The sequence below is a fragment of the Gracilinanus agilis genome, chromosome 3 (genome assembly GCF_016433145.1).
Source record: "Gracilinanus agilis isolate LMUSP501 chromosome 3, AgileGrace, whole genome shotgun sequence".
Classification (NCBI taxonomy): Eukaryota; Metazoa; Chordata; class Mammalia; order Didelphimorphia; family Didelphidae; genus Gracilinanus; species Gracilinanus agilis.
This window is the reverse complement of record NC_058132.1, coordinates 46,911,873-46,933,489: the sequence shown is the minus strand read 5'-3', so window position 1 is coordinate 46,933,489 and position 21,617 is coordinate 46,911,873. Positions and strand designations below refer to the sequence as shown.

At 46.0% G+C, this 21,617-nt stretch overlaps 1 protein-coding gene across 2 annotated transcripts; it reads right to left on the bottom strand.

Annotated features, from left to right (window-relative positions):
- Positions 1 to 3,420: 3,420 nt before the first annotated feature.
- LOC123243098 (angiotensin II receptor associated protein) lies at positions 3,421 to 21,095 on the bottom strand. Of its 2 annotated transcripts, none has more exons than XM_044671277.1 (5): positions 20,988 to 21,095; positions 11,892 to 11,926; positions 8,180 to 8,285; positions 5,455 to 5,653; positions 3,421 to 4,172 (listed from the first exon to the last, which is right to left on the bottom strand). In XM_044671277.1, exons 1-5 carry the CDS (start codon positions 21,012 to 21,014, stop codon positions 4,054 to 4,056), a joined length of 486 nt encoding a protein of 161 aa, XP_044527212.1. In that variant the 5' UTR covers positions 21,015 to 21,095; the 3' UTR covers positions 3,421 to 4,053. The 2 variants fall into 2 exon arrangements, with proteins under 2 accessions (XP_044527212.1, XP_044527211.1); XM_044671276.1 differs by having other exon boundaries at positions 5,459 to 5,653.
- Positions 21,096 to 21,617: the final 522 nt, after the last annotated feature.

Genomic DNA, 21,617 nt, shown 5'->3' with positions numbered 1-21,617 from the left:
GCCATCCCGAACGCTTCCCCCCCAGCCCCGCCATCTCTCCTCCCTGCCTCCTCCCCATCTTCACCTGCCTTCCCCGCCCCTTCCAGGTCTATCGGTCTCGCCGCCCCGCCCAGGGCTCTCCCCAGCTGGGGTCCGCTCCCTCCCCTCCTCCCGGATGTCCCGACTCACTCTGACCCCTGGAGGCCGGGCTTCTTCGCCCCTCGGAGAGGTCAGCTGCCGAGGCCGCCGGGGTCACAGCAGCCGGCTAACGTCTGGCTGGCTCGGCCCCGCCGCGGGTTCAAGTTCGCGGCCCGCGGCCAATGGGAGGGATGGGGCGGGGCCAGGCCGGGCTGGAGTCCGCCGGAGCAGCTGGCGGCTCGTGCTTCGGCAGACCCGGCAGGCTCGGTGCAGAGACTGGGGGCGCTGATTGGCTGCGTCCTTAACAAAACGCACCGAGCACACGGCGCCTCCCGGGGCCAGCGTCCCTAGCAAACCCCATTCGCGGCTTGGCTCTTGGGCGCACACCAGGTGTGCGATGTGTCCCTGTGCCCGGCGTCACGCAGCCCCAAAGGCGAGGGGTCCGCCTTGGCCCTGCCAGGTGCCCACCAGAACGCAACATCTGCCGCGTGGTTTGGTCCTCCCCAGGCTGCCTCCGACCTTTTCTGGCAGTGCCCAGACTTAGGTCAGAGTTAGGGGGAGCCTCTGCTTGGCTGCTTTGGTCCCTCCTCAGGTGTCTGCCTGGTAAGCCTGAGCTCCCAGGGGCCCACGCCTTTATTCCTGTACTTGACCTTCCATCTTAGAATCCAAAGCAGAGGAGTCGAAGGCTGGGCAATGCCGATTAAGTGACTTACCCAAGGCCACAAAGCTAGGAAGGGTCTGAGGCCACAGTTGAACCCAGGCCCTGGCTTCCTAACCACTGAGCCAGGTAACTGCCCCCGGGACCTTATTTCTTGAGTGGCCTTGGAAAGCTCACTTGCCTTTTCTAGGCCTGTTAACCCACTTGTAAAAATGGAAGGGATGGATCTGTGAAGTGGCGCATTTAAGCTTTAAAGGTCAACAGACCCCAGAGATCATTCGTCTCACCATCTCATTTTCAGAGGAGGAAATGGACGCCCCGGGAGGGCTGCTGGCTCTTAGGAGTGGCCCCTCTTAGGAGAAGTTAAGTTTTCACGTTAGCTGCCCAGCCCCATGGAACCAGCCAAGAGTCGCCTTTCTTTGACTGCTCCACCCTTCCATCCATCCTGTCATTTGCCAACCCTGTTAATTTGGCTTCAGAATTCTCTGGCACCCAGCAGCCCCTTCTCTGAGCTCCCAAAGGAACCAGTCCTGTTAGGGCCCTCAGACTTCCAGAGTTCAGACCCCTGGCATAGTTTCTGGCTGTTTGCCCCCTTCTTAATGCATCCTCCTCTCTGCTGAGTAAGACTTAATATGATATATTGGGGTTCTTAACCTTCTTGCATGTCACAGCCATCAGGCAAAGCCTACAGAACTAGTCTAAGAATGTTTTTCCCAAATAAAGGAAATGCCAAATTTCAGCCAGAGGTTAGTAAAAATATTTCTTCCCACCCAAGTTCACATACTCTCAGGGGATTTGTGAGTCCCCAGTTGAAAGGGATCTCCTATGCTACACAGATGAGCTCCCAGCCATAGATTTAGAAACAGAGACCTTGGTGATTATGTAGTAGCTGAAAAAACGGAAACTTAGAGGTGGAATGACTTATCCAAGGTCACACATGCAGCAACAGATTCAAATCCAATTCCCAGATTCTTCCCACTGTACCACGCTGCAGTTAGGTAAAAACCTGGATCACACGGTTCCCAATCAGAACCACAGCCATACAGAGATTGAGAATCCTGGGTCCAAAAGGTCAGCTTTATTCTCCCACTTAGCTGTTAGACTCATGATAATGTTATCCTCCTCCTGATATAAATTGTCCTTGATTCTAGCCAGCCTTGAAAGAAGCCACTGTCACCTCCTCCCCTCCAAGAGAAAGTCCCCAAGCCCAACCTTCAGGGGATGGCTTTCTAAACTTGCCAGGCTTGCCACGATCTAGCTCTTCACCTTCTCTCTGGCCAGGTTTCATTTTACTCCACTTCAGATCTTCTAGCTCAGGCAAACGAGAACATTCCATCCTGCCCTCTCCCTTCAAACTGATTGGAGGTGCCTTTGCTAGTGCCCACAAGGCCCATCCTGGGCATCCTACCCTCCTGCTAGGCTAGTGATGCTATTCATCTCCAATGTCTCTGGCACACTTCCTTCCCTCCTGGATCGGTTATTTGAAGTCACCCCTTTCTCCATTAGACTGCAGGTACTTGGGCACAGGCAAAATGTCATCATCTTTGTCTCTAAGGTAACACACTATCTTGTCCATTCATTCATTCAAGCAAGGAACTCTGCTTTCCTTCAGTTGAGTAGCCAGAAGCTAATGTTGTGTGGTTTTCCAGAAACTCCCATGGATACCTAGAAGTTCCAGGGGCCAATCCCTCAGCTTCTGCCCTTCTCCTGCCTCTGGCCTTAGCTGTTTCCCCCAAGAAACGAATGGGATTTTTTTTAGGCTGGAGTACTAATGAACTGCAGCCAAGGGAGGCCACAAATTCATTTGTGGTTTGGGAAAGCTTGAGAAAAGTTAGGGATCCAAGCCCCATTACCTACTTCCTGCCCTTAGGGTCCCTTGAGAGGAGGCAAGCTGACCAAGAATGTGGCCTGTGGGATGCTAGGGACTGTAAAAATGAAAATGCATATACAACAAATAAATCTTATAAAATATAGTATTTGAAGTTATTGTATATGCATTTTCATTTTTACAATGAAAAATTAAAAGTAATATGTAATATAACTTCAAATATTATTTTTGTAAGATTAATAATCACTAAAAGTAAAGGAATAAAAAGGTAACTAAATAAAACCACGTGCCCAAGCTGATCTACCTGTTCAAAAGTCCCACGTTCACAGCTGCCCTCATAGGAAGGAAAGAGCCTAGATGCCCAGCTCCCCCCAATTTATCTCCTGTCTATGTCAGAACGTAATGACAGGAAGTCAGTGGGCTCCTGGGTAATGTAGTTCAAAAGTACAAGACTTCCAATTACACAGGACACTGGATGAATTCAATTACTACATAGTGAGCTGCTCTCCAACAGGAAGGGGGAGCCAAAGGTCAGACCCTTAGCTAGCGGCCTGGCATTTCAGCACATGAGCCTGTGAACAAATGAGGCTCCCCACTGAGGCACTGAAGCTCCTTGGCTCAGGCAAGGCCAAGGCTCAGGATGGTGGGGCATCGCCTGTTCAGGTAGAGCAGAGGCAGTCTCTCATTTCAGTATCAGAAAAGCTTGAAATAATCTGTGAGTAGAGCCATCCTCAGAACCCTGGGGCAGCCCCATGCCCATGTTTAAGCCACCACAGGTGTGCTGGGGACCCGGAAACAGCTTCACAACACACAGAGCCCAGGTATCATATCCCTCAAACTTTAATGCCATAACTCGGCAGAGGTAACGAAGGCAATGGCAGTGGTTCAGAGACTCCATCTGGGGGTCTAGGGAGGAGCTGCTTCCCCTGAGGAGTCATAAACCTGGCTGAGGCAGCAGCAGCGGCAGAAAGGGCTTCCCTCAAGGCTGCCCCATCCCTAGCCTCTATGGAGATGCTGCCCCTCCACCAGGGGCACGGGGAGGACAGCTACTCTCACCAGCCACATTTGGGGCTACAGAGGCCCTGGCACAGCCAAGGCACTTGGTCATGTGGCCCTGGAGGTGGGGACAGACTCAACCTGTCAAAAGTGCATTAAGGTGCGGGGAGTCCCTCAAGTGAGTCAGACCATGAGGAGTATGGGACCGAGACACTTCAGTGAAGCTCAAGCAAAGGAGAGAGAATATCACTCAATCCTCTGCCCATTGGCCTGAGGAAGCAGAGATGAGGAGCCATTATCCAGTACTCTCCTGGCTGGAGCTCATAAGCTCTGACAGGAAACGGTGAAGTGAATGGATTAAGTGTCCCCAAGGTCAGTGAATGAATGCCCAGCATTAGATGAGAAGGAGAAGGATGAGATCTAGGTTTCTGGGGACATCAAGTGGGAAGGGAGTTCAGAAGGGCCGAGCTGCTGGCTTGCTTTCCAGGTCTGCATAGGGGTGTGCCAAGGCAGGGTCCTCCTGGGGGTCAATGGTCTGGTATGTGCTCCGTTCCTGCAAGGGGCCAAAGGAACCTAAAGATATGGATGGAGGAAGGAGAGGGTGAGTTAAGGAAGGCACTCTGGCCACACACCCCGGCCCAGTGTTCTCCCCTCCAAATGGGGAAAAGTCACAGTTGTCTTTAAGACTAAACTCTAGCTCACAAAACCCTATTCTACTTTCCCTCTTGTTAACTGTGGGTCCTGCCTGAAGAGCTGTGAGCAGGACCTAGAATCTGGTGGAACAGCCTTTTCAACAGGAAATGAGGCAAGACTGCAAGGGGGAGAGAGGAAGAGAAGAAGCCTTTCTTAGCATCTCATATGTGGCAGGGGCAGCTGGCAGCGCATCGGCCCTGAAGTCAGGAAGACTCATCTTCCCCAGTTCAAGTCTAACCTCGGACACTTCCTAGCTGTCACTGGGCAGATCCCTTTACTTTCTTTGACTCAGTTTCTTCACCTGTAAAATGAAGTGGAGAAGGAAATGGCAAACCACTCCAGTATTTTTGCTAAGAAAACCCCAAATAGGATCATGAAGACTCAGACAAAACTGAAAACGACTGTGCTAAGGGCTTTACAAAAATGACCTTCCTGGGCAGTGTTACCTTGCTGGTGGTCACTGAATGGCTTTGCTGCCCATTTGAAGGGGAGATAAGAGAGAATGGGATGGAAAGTACTGTGGCAAAACGGAGATATTTCCTGCTTGTTTGAAAATAAATAAACCAGACAATGCAGGGGAGAGGCTGGGCAGAATTGAGACAACTGAAACTCAAGATAAAGAAAGGGTCCACAACAGAGGAGGTGCTTCTCCTGGGCCCTGCCTAAGGGTCCTTCATCTCACTCTGGGTTTTGCCTGACTTCAGGCTGGGGCCATATCTGCCCATCAGAGCCAAAGGAAAAGCTGAAGTTTGTCTGCTTTTCCTACTGGGGTAGGGAGAAGAGGAAGAAGAAAACTTGTGTTTTTTTTTTTTTCAGCTCTCTAAAGAGGTTGGCTTAGAAATTCTGGTAAGGAGGAATTCAATTTAGACATCACCCCACAGTAACTAAACTATCTTCCTTTCGTTTTCTCCAAGGCAGAGCAATACAAATTGAATCTCCTTTTCTGCACTCCCCAGGCTCCCCCATATCTTTGGTCCCAATCCTACATGTTAAAGACCAGATTTAGGAATTGTTCCTCACTCTGGGCCACCACAGGGAGGAACAAGGAAGTCAGGCTGGTCTGCAGGGTAGAAAAGATTGAAAAGTGCCTGAGAAGGGCCAGGAGAGGGATGTTTGGTGAGAGGAATCAGGACACAGAGATGGGAAGGGGAGGCAGCCTCACCTACATTGAGGATGAACTCGCCCCCTCGTTCTCGGTACATGTGGTAGGCAAAGAGGCAGGACAGGGGCTTCAGAAGGAGGCTGAAGATGGCCATGCCGGTACCGAAGTGCTCTGTGTCGGATAGTGTGTGTCCACGTGGGTAGAAGATGCTGATGTAGATGATATCCAGGAGGATGGTAATGGCCAGACCAACTAGAAACTGTAAAATACAAAATGTGGGCAGTGCCCATAGGGCAGAGCTTAGGCACAGGCCCTATGGGGGTTGGGGAAGGGGGAAGGAGGAATGCTCTGGATACAAGGCCCCAGGCTTCTATAGCAGCAAAGCAGGCCAGGCAGGCCCTAGAATGCTGGACAACTGCTCTACGACAACCCCCAAACATTGATTAGTCATAAGGAATCACCCCAATTATATTAGTCTTAAAAGGGTAAAAAAGGATTTAAAATAGAAGGTGGTACTCTGTTATTTGCTTAGCACAAATCATAGTGGATCAATAATTATTTCAAAGCCTTTTGAGGGGAGAGTGGAGAAATGAACCCTTAGCTCAAGAGATATCCATTCCCAGAGGGCTTAGGGAGGGTTGGGGATGTGGGAGAAGGCTGCCTTAGCTTTAATCATCTCCTCTCATGGAGGAGTAAGTGCTCCTCCCACCTCCCTGGAGTTCAAGGACTTTAAAAGATCCTACAGGGCTGGGGCATCCAGTGACAGGAGATCTCGGATGTTTCTTCCCAAGACCTCACTATGCCAGATTATCTCCTCTAGCTGCCAAGTCCTTGAGACCTCTCTAGGTCAGCAGAGAAAACTTTTGTCTTTGTCTGGAGCCTCCAAGTTGGTCAAATCTGAAACCTCACAAAATCCCTGCCAGGAATTACCTTCATTTTTCAGGGTCAAGGTGTCCCCAGGGAGGACTTTCCTGCTAAGGAAACTGCTTCTTCTGCTCACCTACTCATCACCTACCTTTGCTCACAGGCCCAGGAGGGCTTCTGCATCAGAGGCCTAGCCCTAGCCATTCAGCTTTTATCTTCCTCTACCTTCCTCCTATTGATAAACACTGGCTAGGGGATCCTGCACAAGTTATTCTCTTTCTTTTTTGGGGGGAGGGAGTGAGTGAATGGGTGGGGTTTGAGTTAAGTTATTTACTTATCTTTTGCCTACAAAAAAACTGGGAGGAAACCGGAATGACATGAAGCCCCTGCAGATCTGCTTGTAGGAAAGCTGGTTTTAGGACACTGAGGAGACAGGGTTTAATCCTGTAATTTTAAACATAAATCTCCTGACAGTAACAGAGCCATTTCAACTGAACTCATAACATGTACTTTCAGGGCTCAGGCAACTGAGACTGTGAAAGTCTACACTGATAGAGCAAGAACTCACCTGAGAGCTCCCTCTGCCATGGGACCCACATGCTGGTCCCCACTGCTAGCTCCTCTCAGACTGGCTTCTGCCCTCTCCCTGACCCCCACCACCCACCAGGGCCACACTTCATCCCAGTGCCCCTCTCTGTCCCTGCCATGAAGCTCACCTCCACAAACCTCTCCCCTTTCAATTCAACATTTATTTTTTGTTTGGGTTATTTGTGCTGTATCAAGGCTCCTTTCCTCTTCTCCATCATTAGAATCCCTTCTTCTCTTCCTATCCAATGGTACCCATCTCCCAAGGCCCAGCTCGGAACCCATCTCCTTCCCACCAAACCAGCCCCAACTAACTCCATCTCACCCTGACCGACACCCTTCCTTCCTTCCTTCCTTCCTTAGCACTAATTATGACATTTAAGTAGAGGGTCTTGTCTCTTTCTCTAATTGCTTCAGGCATCTAGGTCTTGACCCAACAACTAAATAATGAGCTCCTTAGCAGCTAACTTCCCCCTACTAGTGTCTGTCTACACAGCACTAACACGGAACTGATGTTCTAAATACCTGCTGAATGGCAGTATTTACTGAGTATCCATAAAGGGCAATGGTATACCAGTGCTGGGAAGGAGGGTTCATTTGTCCAGGCCTTTCTTTCATCAAGATAAAGTCTTCTGTTTTAAGGAAAGCGAGGAAATCTCTCTCTCAAAGTACTGGTGATGGAGAAGGAGTTGGGTTGAGCTGATACAAGGAGTGATCTCCATTAAGCCAGCCGTGGAGAGGGACATTTGCCTAGACTGAGTGTTTTGATCCAGATAAATAGAAACAAAAAGCACGCATTCTTTCCTAGTGGAAAAGGCAGGCTGCTGGTGAAGATGGTGTCCAAGGGAAAGATTGGTAAGCTCTCAAAAAACCTTTGAAAATTTAAGTTTGGGGCAGCTAGGTAGCACAGTGGATAGAGCACCAGATCTGGAGACCAGAAGCCCTGGAATCAAATCTGGCCTCAGATATTTTCTAGCTATGTGACCCTGGGCAAGTCATGTAACCCCCATTGCCTCCCCCTTACCACTCTTCTATCTTAGAACCTGATACTCAGACAAAAGATGAAGAAGAGGAAGGAGAAGGAAGAAGAGGAGGAGGAGGAGGAAAATGTAAGTTTGGCTACTACAAATACAAGAATATGGAAACTGAAGTCAGTAGATGCAACTGTTTAGATTGAAGAGAAAGGACCTGAGCAGATTGGGATTTGGGGGGGGGGGATTAGGAGGTTAAGAATTGTGAAAATAAAGGTTATCCAGGGTTGTCAGTCCTGAGGCATCTTGTCCAGGTCTCCCCAGAGGGAAAGGGAAACCGGTCCTTCCCCAATCCCTAAACTCACCATAATTATGGCATCCAGGGAATCTGGCTGAGCAATGGCCCACACCCCCAGGGCCAGGACGGTGAAATTAGCAAAGGCATAGGAGTCTGAGAATGTCAAACAGCCCCTGGCAAAAGGAGGCACAGTCAATCCCACCAGATTCAGAATTGGGACAAGTCCCTTCCCTCTCCTTTTTCATTTCACTAGACATATATACACATACCTCATTAGTCCTCAACTCTTTCCTTCTATTATTAAAAAAATATATACTTAAGGTCTTTTTTCTTTATATCAGACATTTCTTTTTAGAAAACCCAAACCTTTCCTCCAACCCACTCATACCAAATTTTTCTGTATAACATAAAATCACCCAATAAATGTGACAGGGTTTAAATACTCTGTAGTTTCCCACCTTCTCCTGTGAGAAGGGGTTCTTCATCTCTTCTGTAAGTTTATCCCTGGTTTTTCCAGTTACTTGGAGTTTAGGAGAATAACTGGAAAGTGCTCAACATGGTGCCTGGCACACAGAAGGCACTTAATAAATGCTGGTTTCCTTCCTTCCTTTCTTTTAGTGAACTTTCCCTGAAGGGTACTGTGTGCAGAGTTCCTTTGGTTCTGTTCATCTCAGGCTGTATCTGTTGAGGCTGAATCTTCTCATACTTTTCTGAATTCCTAATGTTTATCATCTCTTTTTGCCCAATAATCTTCCACCACCTTCATTTATTCTAGGTTGGTTTTAGCCCTTCTCTAGCTGAGGGCAGCTACAAACATTTTATAATCTGTTGGCCATCTGACTCTGTTTGGGGCATCTTTGAGGTGTGTGCCCAGAAATGGATTCCTAAGTCAGAGGGCATCTAGGAGCAGTTTGGTTATTACTCTTCTTACGAAATTCCAAATATGTAAAGAGGATAAACTATTCAGTTTTACCAATAGTATTTTAGTGGGCCAATCTTATCAATACTGACTGTTGCCATTGTTTTTTGTTGTTCTTGTCAATTTTTGAGGTGTGAGATGAAACCTCAGCATTATAGTCGCTGAATTTTTTAATTACTGTGTCATTTGGAGCATGTTTTCAAGTAGTCACCTATAGTGTGCAATTCTCTAAAAACTGTTTGCTCATATCCTCTGACCACCTCTCTGAGAATGAATCCCAATTTTATGTGTGTGTGTGTGTGTGTGTGTGTGAATTCTCTGTACAAAGTGGATATTGGACTTTAAAAAAATGTTATTTTCAGGCCCAGAGACAAGAGGTCCTAGGTTCAAGCTCTGTGACCCTGGGCTAGTCACTTAACTCCTATTGCCTAACCCTTACTGTTATTCTGCCTTGGAACCAATTATTAGGTCTAAGATGGAAGATAAGGTTTTTTTAAAAAAGTGTTGTTTGAGGTATTATTCCCACTCTAGTGTTTCTCTTTTTATTCTATCTTCATTAACCTCATTGCTTCAAATGCTTTCTAATTTTGTGCAATTAAGATTGTCCAACTTATCTTTTATGATCTCCTGTATCCCTTGTCATGTTAAGGGTTTTTATCTCTAGCTACGGTTGTGAGTAGTAACTCCATCTTTTTGGATTTTTCATAAGATCTTTTGTTTTCAAGTCATGTATGCATTTTGAGTTTATGGTGGCACAGGATGATCAAAGTCCATTTTTGGCCAAGTCACTTTCCAGAAGTCCTAGCAGTTCTTGTAAAAAATGGAGTCTACCTCTGGGTAATTACATCCGTGGGTTTAACTAATACTGGACTGCTGTTTTAGACTGTTCTCCCTTATCTATTTTATTCTACTGGTTTAATTTTTTTAAACCAGTGTTATCTGATAATTTGATTGGCAGGACACTAACTCTATAATTTAGGTGGCATGGTCATTTTTATTACAGTATTATGACCCATACTGTGTACTGTATAGCTCTCCAATTACTAGTCTTCCTTTATTTGTGTAAAAAGAGTTTTGTAGTTATAGTTATATAAATACTGCATATGTTTTGGTATGCCAACTCTCAGGTATTTTGCATTTTATAATTCATTTGAACAGAATTTTTCATCATTGTTTTCTCCTTGGGTTTTGTTAGTACAGTATAGAAATGCTGGTGATTTCTGTGGAGTTTTTTTGTGTCCTGCCAGGGTCACGAAGACCTGTTCAAATCTGGCCTCTGATACTTCCTAACTGTGCAACCCATGGCAAGTCACTGACTCCTTTTATCTCAGTTTCCCCACGTGTAAAGTGGGGATCATAACTGCCAACCCTCCCAGGTTGTTATAAGAACCTAATGAGAAAATAATTGTAAGGTGCTCAGCACAGTACCAGGCACTTAGTAGGTGCTATGTAAATGTTAACTATTATTATATTACAACTTAAGCATTAATCATCATTTTTCTGTTGCTCTCCCCTACAGTGTTCTAAGTATACCAAAAGGCAAAGTACAAACAGGGAGACTTTTGTCTCCTTGCCAATGTTCATGCTTTGAATTTTGCTCTCTTGTTTTACTAAACAGCAAGCATTTCTAGAATTGTGTCAGATAATCGTGGGAAGAAGGGCTCCTGCTTTTCCCTTTGTTTGAGTTTGTGTTCTGCTGGTGTTTCTACATTGGGAATAGTGTTCTTACTTTTAGTTATCTGTGCTCTTGTGCATAATCAAGGACCTTCAAGTAATTATGCTTTTTAGGTTTTTGTTTTTAATAAATGTATTTTATCAAAGGATTTTTCTACCTCCTTTTAAGATATTAGAGATTAATTATGCAAATTGTTTTCCTAATATTGGGCCACCCTATACTGGTGCTATGCATTTAATGAGCTCATATTGAATTATATACTATGTTGCTGTAATCTTCTTGCCAGGATCTTATTTAAAATTTTTACACTCATATTCATAAAGAAGACTGACATATATTCTCTTTTTCTGTTTTGCTCCTTTCTGTTTTGTCAAACTAGGTGGTGCAGTGGAGAGAATGCCTGGCCTGGAATCAGGAAGATTTGAGTTTGAATCCAACCTCAGTCCCTTCTTAGCTTTGTGGCCCTGGGCAAGTCACTTCACTTCTATTTAACTCAGTTTCCTCAACTATAAAAATGGGATAATAGTAGTATTCACCTCCCAGGCCTGGCACACAGTTGGTACTATATAAATGCTATATCTGGTTTTGTTCTCCTCTTGGCAATTCATTACAGCTAACTTATCTTTTTTTTTTTTTTAAGAAACTGAGATGCGACTACTTAAGATCTTGTTTTGTTGATTTGGGTGCTTTTGTAGATACTTATCTTCTTCCTCTGAATTCTCAATTTTGCTACATAATTGTGTACAATTGTTTCTAATCATTTTCTTTTCCTTTTCTGTTGTGAAATCAAATTGTTCACTTTTTGTTTTGGCCTCTTCATTTTCCTCTCTCTTTTTGGAGCCAATCTATCAACTGGTAGTTTTATAAAAGTTCTTGGTTTTATTACTCACAGTCTGTTTTCAATTTCTCTATTTTGCCTCTAGTTTTCTATATTTTTCTTCTGCACTTTCTGTATTCATCTGTTATTTACTCCCCCCCCCAGGCTTTTTAATTTCATGTTTATTCCATGATACTCTTTCTTTTTCTGAAGTGGTCATTTAAGTTTTCAAAGAGATCCACTTTCCTCAGAAAGCTGCCTTAGCTTCACTCCAAAAATCCTATAAAGTTTTTGCTTAAGATGTCAGCTTCCACAGACTCCTCCCACCTCCCCAAAGGAAAAAAATAAACCATTGCCAGATGACTCACCAAGTTGTCAGTAGCCAGTGCACCAAAACAATCGCCTGCAAGAATAAAGGGGCAGAAGGTCAGCGAGTCTAAAAAACCAGGAGGGAAAAGGAAAATGAAGATCCTGAGGAGATAGGGGAGTACCAGACACTTCAATGCGTGACCCACTGGGGACCAACAAAGTAGAATGATGCAGATTGGGAGAAAAGGGAGAGAACACAGGGCAGTCTGGGGCCATGTTCATCTAGACCGCCTCTAATGTCCCTTCTTTTATGGCAGTAGGTCCCATGTTACTTGCCTAATTCTAATACTTAGAACAGTTCATCTGGAGCCCAGTTTGGACCTCTGAGATAGATGCCTGATTTCAGAATTAGAAGGCAGTTTGAGTGACAACAGTCTGGGTTAATATGGTTTAAATAGCAAGTTTCTTTGTGAACATGCAGAAGAGATGGGAGACTCCTGAAGTATTCTGTATGGGGTCTGGTTCCCTCATTGGAATAAGAGTCTCCTAAAGGGCATCCCTACCACATTGAGAGCAAAGGTTTGCATTGGCTTCTTGGTGACAGGTTTGTGCATTCACAATGGATAAGATGGGCCCAGTAAGAGGCCAGATCCTGCTATCTGGAGCACAGTACTGAGCATCAACCCCAGTTCCAATCAACAAATTCAACCCTTCTGAAACTTCTGCTTCCCCTCTCCCTTGACAACAGACTCAACAGGGACATGAATAGCCACATCATATTCACAAGGAACAGGTTTGTCTAGAAGTCCCCTGTTGCATGTACAGGCCTATTAACTGGACAAACAAGGCGGTGAACCTCTTCCCTGGAGTGGGAGAAGTGACTTGTTTCTGCATGATTAGCTTTCAGTTTGGGAGGCTTGGGCCCAACTTCTGGGGATCAGCTGATGAACTCTCCAAATTAGCTCATCCAAGAAGATAAACCCCTATCTCTTTTCAGAAAAGGTCTTTGGAGGGGGAGCTTGAGGATTATCATTATTAGCAACACAAACAAAGCTCACTCAGCGGTTTTTAGTAACCAGAGATACTGAGTTTTTCTACACAGTCACAAAGTGTTTTTCTTGCTTACAGAAATGTATGTGTGTACAAATGTTACGATTAAAATTATTTCAAGAGACTAGCTTATGGGTAAGAATTTCAATTTATTGATTAAGCTAGCATTATAACCAATAGATTGGTAGGTCGATGGTCTCCTCGATGACCAAAGATCCCAAAACTCTTCCAGGCAGATCTAGAAATACAGTTTTAGAAGCTCATTATTTAGCCCTTCCCTTAAACATCCCAAGACATCTCTAATTGGAAATAGCTAATTAGGAGGTGGCTCGCCAAACTTTCAACCTTTCCCCACACCTTAGGTGATACAGGTTCTGTAGGCAGGAATGGAACCACTCTCCTTTGTCAATTAGCCAGATTTTGTTAAAAGGATAACATTCCTAGGAATTCCTAAGGACAAAGAAATGAAAAAAAGCAGTAGACTGATCAGAGTCTCTGACCCAGGACCCAGACACAGGCATTCTCTTAAATTCATGACCCTTAAAAATAAATTAATATGGTATATGAGAAAATAAATTCTCCCAGGGGAATGAGGCTGGCAGCTGAGGGTTAGATGAAGAGTAAGTTTATAATAACTCATGCTGAGAGATCTCAACTGGTTTTCAGATTTTCATAGCTGCTCCCTGACTTGGTCCTCCCAAGTACTCTGGGAAGGAGGCAGGTTGTTTAGGAGTGATTATCCCCATTTTACAGAGAACATCCAGTGTGAGGTGAAGGGATGTGGCCAAATATTAGGAAAGGCAGAACAGAATGCAAATCCACATCCTGCTCATCTTGTCCAGTGCCTTCCTGTGAGTAAACACCACTCCTGACTTGGTCTGGTGGCCTCTGGGCTGGGGTTTGAGTTTGTCCATCTGGCAAGGAGAGGGCATGGTGGTGGTCTTAGTCAATGGGAACAGCTCAGGGCCTCCTACTGTAGGACCTAGGTGTGGGAAACCAATAAGACAGGAAATGGAGGGGTCAAATAAGAGGAAGAAGAAGCAGGAAAGAACAGTGTCATAAAGCCTCAGGTAGGGAACTATTCAGCAGGGTCCAAAAGGCCATTAACTTGAGCAATTTAAAGATGACATAGTTGGAGAGCTGGAAGGGGTCTTAAAGGGCACAGAATCAAATTCCCCCATTTTACATATGAGGAAACTGAGAATCAGAGGAAGTGACCTACCCAAGGTAAGCTCTGAGGCCTCTAGGGGGCATCACGGTGCACAGAGTGCTGGGCCTAGAATGAGGAAGATCTCTAAGTTCAAATCCGGCATTAGATACTTATGAGCTGTGTGACCCCGGGCAAGTCACTTAACCTTGTCTGCCTCAATTTCTTCATATGTAAAGTGGGGGAAATCGTAGCACCTACTTCATGGGGTTGTTCTGAGAGTCAATTGAGATTATATTTGTAAAGCCCATAGCATAGTACCTGGTACATAGTAGGTGCTTACATAAATGTTTATTCCTGGAGGCACTATGTGGCTCAGAGGATTGAGAACCAGGCATAAAGAGGTCTTGGGTTCAAATGTACCCTGACAAGTTCCTAGCTATGTGATCCTTGGCAAGACACTTAACCCCCCTTACCTAGCCCTTACCACTCTTCTGCCTTGGAACCAATACACAGTATTGGTGATAAGACAGAAGGTTAAAAAAAAAAGTTTATTCCTTTCCCTTGATGTCAATAAGGGGCAGAGTGGAGATCTGAACTACAGTCCTGTGACTCCTAATTTCAGCACCTTCCCACTGTTCTGCACTCTTCCCCACTGGTAACCTTGGAGAGAGCAGTTTTAGGGAACTGGGGGGTTCCCAGGCAGCCTGCCAGGAGCTAAGAAATGAGTGGGAGGAAGTAAAGCAGTAGAACCAGTAGAGATGGCTTTTTCTGGGAGTCTGGCTAGGGAAGGGAGACACAGGCTGAGAGCCTGGAGGGACTAAAGCAAGAGTTGAGTGAAGTCTGGGGAAGATGGAATAGAGCTGGATGTTTATAGGCAGCAGGAAAGGAGCTCATGGTTAAAAAGAACCTGACGATTGATTAGATAGAGAGGGGATGACTAAAAGAGCCAGTTCCCAAAGTAGTTGGAAGGAGAGGAGATTGAGGGCACAAGTGAAGGGAATAGGACCCAAAAATGGGACCAAGGAGGAGAGAAGGATTTGAAGGGAGGACAAAGAGTAAGTTTGGAAAGAAAGAGGCACAAAGCCAGTTGGAGGGCAGGTAATGGCCTGATAGAGGAACTTCGGAGTTCTAGACCATGGAGAGAGAACACTTGTAGGTCATAATGAGATCTAGGCTCAGAGAGAGAGAGTATATAGAGAGAGGAGGTTTATGAACTAGGAAGCCATGGTATTTGAGGGGGCATCAATATATGTCCTGAAGTCAAGTATAAGGGCAGGGTTGGGGTGATGAGAAAGATGGTGGTCAGCCAATAGATAAATGCCTTGAGAAAAGAGAACGACTCTATTCTTGGTCCAGAAGATAACTGTAAATAGTCTGTTCTAGAAGGGCAATACAACCGGATGGAGTGAACCTCAAATGAGAAGAGGCTGCTGAAAGACGGCAATAGTGGAAGGCCTAGAAGTAGTACTAATAAATAAGGAGGATCTACCAGTGTTTGGGAAGGATGGGAAAAGATGCAGCCAGTTCTGGAGAGGGTGATGATGGAGGGATACCGTGTGTCTTCCGAGTAGACACCTGGTTTCCATAAAGGGCAGGAGGGCAAAAACCCCAGGGTTTTGAATACAACATGGAACCGCTGTGTTCTAGGGAGCATCATGGAAGGGGAAGACAGATACAATGATTTGAGAGACAGTACAGCAGAATGAATAGAGTGAGGGGACTGGAGCCCTCAGACTCATTGCCTTGGCCATTCACTACCTATGGGGTCTTAGACAAGTCACTTAAACCTCTGAGCCTCAGTTTCCCCACCTGTAAGATGAGGATAATAACTATACTTCCTACTTTGAAGTGTAATAAGGAAAGCATCTGGCAAGCCTTCAAGCACAATAAAGGTAAGTGATGACTGATAGACTGTTTCCTAATCTGGCCTCCTCATCCCGCTAGGCCTCCCTCTTGAGCCTCCAAGGACAGCCATGAGACCAGAGTGGAGGCACTGATTTCCTGAGGGAACCAACCTCTGATCTTCTCACTCAAAGGTTCTCTTCCCAAGTGTGGGCACTGACCCCTTGTCATCCTACAGAAACGATTAGTGCACAGCAGACTCAATAATAAATAAGGAACTCAGCAAACAATATGATTTCTCCAACATCTCCTCAGGAGTGCCACAGCTGAAGGGACCTCACAATCTCAGCTGCCCTTATTCTGGGTGTGGAAGAAAACTCACTCCAAATCACATTTCCTTTACTCTAGTTCTCTAGCATAACATGGGCCCAGAAGGACCAGAGAAGATGGTATCTGGAGAGAACCTGGAATCTCAAGTGCCACAAAAGAAGAGCCGTCCAAGTAGATTGGGCTTTCCTCAGGGTCTTGGAGACTTTACAAAGAAGCACTAGAGGCAGCTAGGGGGAAGGGGTGGTTGCCACAGAGTACTGGGCCTCAAGGAGATAAGACCTGAGTTCAAATCCAACCTCAGACCCTTACTATCTCTGTGATCCTGGGCAAGTCCCCAACCTCTGTTTGCCTTAGTTTCCTCATCTGTAAAATGGAGATAATAAGAGCACACACCTTGGAAAACTGTTGTGAGATCTAAATGAGATAACATTTGTAAAACACTTAGTATATAGTAGGGGCTTAATAAATGCTCATTCCCTTCTTTCCTAGTTCTTTCAACTATTCACTGAAGCAGTTAACCAAGGGCACAGCCTGTAGCCATACACTGTCCTGAACAGTTCTCCATTTTTTATTTCTAAGAAAATGGTAGTATTTTTTTAAGCCCTTACCTTCTATCTTAGAATCCATACTAAGTACTGATTCCAAGGCAGAAGAGTGGCATGGGTTAGGCAATTTGAGTTAAGTGACTTGCCCAGGGTCACACAGCTAGGCCACGCCTAAGGCCATATTTGAACCCAGGTCTTCCTGTCTCTAGGCCTAGCTCTTAATCCAATGAACTATCTAGCTGCCCCAGTAGTATTTATTTTTATCAGTAAGTAGACTCTATTGGAGGAGAATCCATTGGTTTATATGCTATTCCACCCTTGTAAATAATCAGACAACATAAAGAACAAAAAGGTCAGTCCCACAGTAGACATCCTGGTCTATCTGCTGCTGTTTCGTTTTCATATTGGCTTCCCAAAGAACAGGAACTATGTCTGGTGCTGTTATGGGCTTTTCTATAGGTCTGGCATGCCCAGGTTATTTGGATTATATATCTGAACTAAAGATCCCACCTGAAAAGGGAAGTACATAAACAAATAAACCTATGGCTCCTAACCTAGCATTGCTAGCTGACTGATGGTGAAAACACAAGTAACTGCAAGCTTCATGCACAACCGTAAGGAAAGCTAAAAATCATTTTTTTCTCTGAGTCATCAGTCCGTTCCAAACCACATACTCCCTCTGCCTGCCTTCGATAAACTATTTTTAAAAGAGTCTAGGATTAGGGTTAGCACAAATTCTGTCTTCCTAATTCAGTAAGCTTAGTGATGGCAGGCAGGGCCTGGGCCCCACACAGCCCTCTCCCCAAATGGCTAGGACAGGCCAGGGAAAGAGCAGGCCTCAATAGAGACCTGCTGATCTTGGCCCAATCATGGCCCTCAAAGATGTGGTCTCTGTGCTTTACTCTATGGCCATGGAGATGTGTAGGCTAAAGAAGACTAGGACATGCACCAGGCCTGTGAAGACAAAGCCCTCAGCCCTTCTCTAAACAAGTTCATCTATCATCCTCTCAGCTCAGTTTCTTCTTTTTTTTTGAAACCTTTATTGATACTAAGTATTGTTTTCAAGGCAAAGGAGCTGGGCAACCAGGGTGAAGTGACTTGTCCAGGGTTGAATAGCTACAAAGTGTCTGAGGCCACAGTTGAACCCTGGACCTCCTGTCTCTAGGCCTGGCTTTCTATCCACTAAGCCAACCAGCTGCCCTGGTTCTTCTTCCTCCATCTTTTTCTTTTCCTTCTGCATATCCAAGTCAAGTCAAAAAGTCAACAAGCTTTTATTAAGGGCCTACGATGTGCCAGGCTTGGCAATGAGCAGTAGAATTTTCCTCCCTCTGCACCCTGATCTCCTGCTGTTCCCACCATCCCTCCAGGTCTCCCCTTCCCTTGTCCAGCTCTTCTTTTGTCCCCTACTCTCTCGGCTTCCCTGGTTGTTCACCTCAACATTTTTTCTTGCTTCATACAGAAAATCTTCACCTCAGTTCTGTTGACTCTTTCATCCTCTTCTGCTAGTTCTCCTTCCCCTAATCCCTTCATTCCTCCTATTCACCCCATGCCTGTCCCCTACTCTTCCACTCTTCATCTCCTTCATGATTCTATGCATTGTGCTAGGTGCTGAAGATTCAAAGAGAAGCAAAAAACCAGCCCCTACCTAAGCAGCTTACAGCCTCATGGTGAAGACAACATGCAAACTGCTCTGTATTAGTGAGCCTGGTACAGGATACACTGAGGATGTCTGAAGTGGCTAGAGTTAAACTGGATGGGGAAAAGCTTCCTGGAGAAGGTGGAAAGTTAGCTGAGTCTTGAAGAAGGCCAGGAAGGAGAAAAGATTAGGAAGAAGAGTATTGCAGGCCTGGGGGCCAGCCAGGAAAAACACCGGGCATCTGGAGGTGTTTGAGGAAAACTGAGGAAGGCCCCTCACCTCTCCATCCACATCCTGCTTTCTCATTCCCATCTCCCCTGAAATGTTCCTTCCTCCACATGCCTCACTCCAAGCTTTCCTACCTCTCAACACCTTGGACTCCTGACTATCCACTAGTCTTCCTTCCTTCCTCCCTCTGCAGTTTCTGGGTTTCCTCACCAGTAAAAGCTAGGACCCCCTCTGACTTATCCATTCTGTCACCACTCCCCATCTCTTCTTGGGCTTCAGCCCCTAGTCCTCCTCTATCCACCCCATCTCCCTGAAGTCTTCTGTCTCCCTCACTCTTTCATCCCCTGGACCCCTAACTCCCTTTGTCCTCAGCCTTTCAGAATCCCCTCCCTGCAAACCTCCTCACCTCTCCAGCCCCCAAATTCCCTTCAACTTCCATCTTCATCCCTGGACACTCCCACTTTTCCACCCCTCCCCTCTCTATCTCCTTCCTCTAAACCCTTCTAGCCTTAGTGTTCTGATCCTCTTTCTTTCTTGTCCTTTATCCAACTATTAAAAAAAGGGAACCCGCCTAGTTGGCAGGTCTTCACTTCCATGTCTCCTCACCCTAATTCTAACAATTCTAAATCTAGGATATGATGCTTTGGCTAGATTACCTTCTTTGAGACTCAAAACAAACCCTGGGAGGAAGGTGCTGCAGGTATTATAAGGTCTGGTCTGTTTTACAGATGAGGTAACTGAGGCCCAAGGAAGCTAAGTGACTTGCCCAGGATCACACAGCCAGTGTTTGAAGTGGGGTCGAACTCCTGACTTCAAGTCCAGTTCTTTACATATATGTATGTTAGATATATGTGTATATGTAATATATGTATATGTTTTAGATAGATGCATATACATATTTAACTATAAATATATTTCTTTATAGTTATCTATCTATCTATATTTATATATAGTTATATATCTGACTATATCTATCTATAGCTATGTATAATATACACATGCACAAAGATGTGATGGGTCATAGATCTGGGCTATGTATAGAAACATGAGCTAAAATCCCATTTCTCCTTTTTAAAATTTATTTTTGCTTTTTATTTTCATAGCAACACACTTCCATATTGGTCACTGCTGTAAGAGCATACTCATATAAAACCAAAACCCCCAAACAAAACTGTAAGTAAATATACTGATGTGAAAGACAGCTCGCTTTGATCTGCATCCATCTGACTCCAACAGTTCTTTCTCTGGCATTTAGATCCCATTTTTTTTTAAACCCTTACCTTCCGTCTTGGAGTCAATACTGTGTATTGGCTCCAAGGCAGAAGAGTGGTAAGGATAGGCAATGGGGGTCAAGTGACTTGCCCAGGGTCACACAGCTGGGAAGTGTCTGAGGTCAGATTTGAACCTAGGACCTCCCGTCTCTAGGCCTGACTCTCAATCCACTGAGCTACCCAGCTGCCCCTAGATCCCATTTCTGATGCCAGCCATGTCTGAGCAAAAAAGATTACAATTTTACCCAAGATTTTTGCAATAGCAAGCACCCAGCATGTGCACAAACAGGTAGTCTGCAAGAGGCTACAAATTCCCTAAAATTTATCCATGTATGTATGTAATGCACATATGTATATGTTTCTATGTAGATAAAAATATGTTTGGTTTTTTTTTAAGCAAAGAACAGGGGAATGCCAAAGTGGCAAATTTTTAAAGCAATATCCTGACTGCCTGCTGTCTCCTACTCATTGGCTGTTTGGGCTTCAGCAGGGTATAACAATAGATGAGGCAAAACATTCTTCTGGCTCAAGGAAATACGATAATAAGTAGAGGAATTCACCTGGAGTACAGGTTCCCAAACTCCGGCACTTACTTCCATTTTGGATTGCTTTCCTAGGAGTGCCTGCCTTTTCTGATGGTTCTATGCAGTCTCACTCGTGCTTTCTTGTCTCCTGGCCCCTTAATCTGCTCCTCGAGTCCTCCTGACTCTCCTTACCATTCTATACTGTGGTTCCCTCAATTCCTCGTCCTCCTCTTTTCTCTCCAGCCCAGGGTAGAATGGAAAGCACAGGACTTGGAGTAGGTCTGAAGGTAGTTTCAGGCATTTACCACCTCGTATGACCCTGGACAAGTCACTTTACCCTCTTTGTGCTTCAGTTTCCTCGTTTGGGAAATGAAGTGGGACTCGAAGGCCTCGGCCGTTTCTTTTAGCTCTAGGCGCCTCCATGGTCTCACACCCCATTTCTCTGCCCCCCCCTCGGCTCCCTGCCTTGCCTCTACTTCTAGACGCCCTCTCCTCCGCCCGGGGCCCCCTTTCTGTTCCTTTTGGCCTCCCAGTCCCGGTCCCCTGGCGCCCGTCTAACCGCCCCCTCCCCAGGCCTACCTTGAGGTTCACTGCGGGCAGCTCCATCCCAGACCAAGCCGGGGTTGGGTTTAGGATACAGAGGGGAGAAGGCAGGTGGCGGCGACGGGTCAGGAACTTCCCGGAAAGTTGAGAAACAAACTTTCCCGGTCCCGCCCCCTTCAGGCCCCCGCTCGAGCTCCGGGGACCCGGCCACGTGACCTGGGGGTTGCGCACGTGACTGTGAGCAGAGGCTAGTTGCTAGGACACGGCGTCAGCTCGCCCCGGGTCGGTCCCTCTACCCCGCCCCCCTCCCCTGCCTCGACCTTGGGCGGAGCTTGTGCTGGGGATGGATTCCGTGGAATTCTGCTGCGCTGGGAGGCGCTTCCCTTCCCCCCTGCTTGACTCGGCCTAGGGGGTGCCCCGTCCCGGGGCAGTGAGGCTAGGAAGAGAGCAGCGGGCAGGCCTGCTGCCAGCACTGGGACAGTCCGGGGCCACCTGCCGGCTGCCGCCGACAGTGGGCTCTCTCTCCCACCAGAGTGTACGCCCCTTGAGGCCTGGCACTGCTTTTTTTTTTTCTTCTGATTTTTTATTTTTATTTTTAAATTTTTTATCTTGAATATTTTCCCCTAGTTACATGTTTCATGTTCTTTCCCTCTCCCCCAAACCCCC